Source organism: Acanthisitta chloris, unplaced genomic scaffold (genome assembly GCF_000695815.1).
Source record: "Acanthisitta chloris isolate BGI_N310 unplaced genomic scaffold, ASM69581v1 scaffold19959, whole genome shotgun sequence".
Classification (NCBI taxonomy): Eukaryota; Metazoa; Chordata; class Aves; order Passeriformes; family Acanthisittidae; genus Acanthisitta; species Acanthisitta chloris.
Window position 1 is genome coordinate 58,136 of NW_008691093.1, and position 1,868 is coordinate 60,003.

The following is a 1,868-nucleotide window of genomic DNA, read 5'->3' on the forward strand; positions in this document are numbered from 1 at the left end:
ATATCTCACAAAAATACAGGTTCTGTTAACTGGGTGCTGCTAACAAAGTCTCTTGTGCTAGGGCTGGGTAAACCTGCACAGAGAGGACTCTTGGCTGATATAGCCCAGGGGTGCAGGGGGTTCCTGGGACAGGGCACAGGTCACAGCTCAGATGAGTGATCCTCCAGGGAGAAGTATAGGTATGCATCAAACTGGAAGTGCAACTTCTGCTAGGGCTGATGGTGGAAAGGTGAATCATAGAATCACAGACTGGTTTGTGTTGGGAGGGACCTTAAAACTCACCTCATTTCAACCCCTTGCCATGGGCAGGAACACCTTTCACTAAACCAGGCTGCTCAGAAAACTTTCCAGGGCAGAAAATCCCAGGGTGGGCACAGAGCTGGTGGGAAAAGAGCCAGTATGACAGAGGAAAATGCAGTGGGAAGGCACTTTCCTTTTGGCTGCATCCCTCCATTGCCCCAGGAGCACAAACACGGTGCCCAGGGGACTCAGACACAGCAGCAGAGCGTGGAGCAGTCGAGCCTGGCAGGGGTCCCTGCACTCCCAGCCTTCTTGTTCTCCTTGGGCAGCAGCAGCACGAAGGCCATGGCCAAGGCACAGTGGTAGAAGCTGTGCACATAGGTGTAATCCCACTCCTGCAAGTGGGAAGTGTGTTAGCAAGACATGGGAGCAGCAGTACCGAGGGGATCACGTTAGGCACATGCCATTAAATTTCTACAAGTAACCTAAAGGAAAGGAATAAAAAATATTCCTGAACCTTCTGCCTCTCTTTGCTGTCAGAGAAGAAAGGATTTCCAGTAAAAAAAATAAATTATAAAATCAAGCAAAGTGGATTTAACACATTCTAATTTGCACATTTCCCAATTCTTGAATGAAGTGTTTCATTACCCCGCGAAGGACACGGCGAGGCCGGGGAGCGCGGGGAGGCAGCTCCTGCTAAGTGACATTTTTATGTTCTGCTAGAATTTGCAATTACTAAATGCTTTGAAAAATAATCCTTGGGGATGACTGGGAGGTTGTATCTAGCAGCTCCCAATGCACAGAGCAGCAGTAATGTCAGGGCTGAGAGCAGGCACCTCCGGCAGCTGTGTCAGGGGGTTATCGCCTTCCCCGTGTGGGACAGACAGACCCTTCCGTGCAGGACAGGAGGACTGGCCAGTGGCAAGAGCAAAAGGATATAATACAGTATTGAATGCCCCTGGGAGTCAACTGAGTGGCTTTTTTTTTGGTGTGAGCCTGCTGTGGATCTGGCCCTGCCTGGGTCGTATCCAGTCCCTGCAGTGGCTCTGCGAGGTGTCCTTAAGTCACCCATGCCCAGTTTCCAAAAAACTTCTGCTTGCACTTGACAAAGCTGTTTTGAGGACCATGTATGCCTGGAGAAAGCATGATCCATGTGACTCACTTAAGGGGGAGAAAGCGAGTGAGCATCACTCTGCATGTCACTTGTTGTTGTTATACCTGTCCCTAATGAACCAGGGGCTGGGGACAAGCAAGGAGAGACCCTTGTCCCCACTGCCAGTCCCCAACATGCCAACTCTGGTGACCCACACCTGAGCTGGGTTTTGTCCAAGGCTAGATGCAGTCCAGTGGTGGGAAGTGGGAGGTCTCCTGTCTTGCTAATGTCCCTTACACCTTGTAAAGTCAGGGAAAGTGAATGGGCAAACAGATACCTCAAAGAAGAACCTCAGCATCAGTGCTAATGCCCCAAAGCAGAAGCCAGGACCAATCTGTTGGGTGTAGACACTCTTGTCTGGATAGAGTCCTTTTTTCTCTTTCATCTTCTGTAGCTGGAAAAAAAAGGAGAGAGCACACCAAGTCTATTCACATGGATTTAGCTGGCTCTTCCACCCAAAAGATCCCATGAATGC

The 1,868-nt window shown here is 49.9% G+C and overlaps 1 protein-coding gene across 1 annotated transcript in view; it reads right to left on the bottom strand.

Moving 5' to 3' along the window:
• Positions 1–463: 463 nt before the first annotated feature.
• The window catches only part of TMEM8C (transmembrane protein 8C), a 7,607-nt gene continuing 6,202 nt past the window's right edge, over positions 464–1,868 (bottom strand). Inside the window, exons 4-5 of the mRNA XM_009082114.1 lie at positions 1,671–1,787; positions 464–635 (exon numbers count right to left, since the gene is read on the bottom strand). Of these exons, the coding sequence (XP_009080362.1) occupies positions 489–635; positions 1,671–1,787 (264 nt within the window). The 3' untranslated portion in view covers positions 464–488. The remainder of the gene's footprint in view (positions 636–1,670; positions 1,788–1,868) is intronic.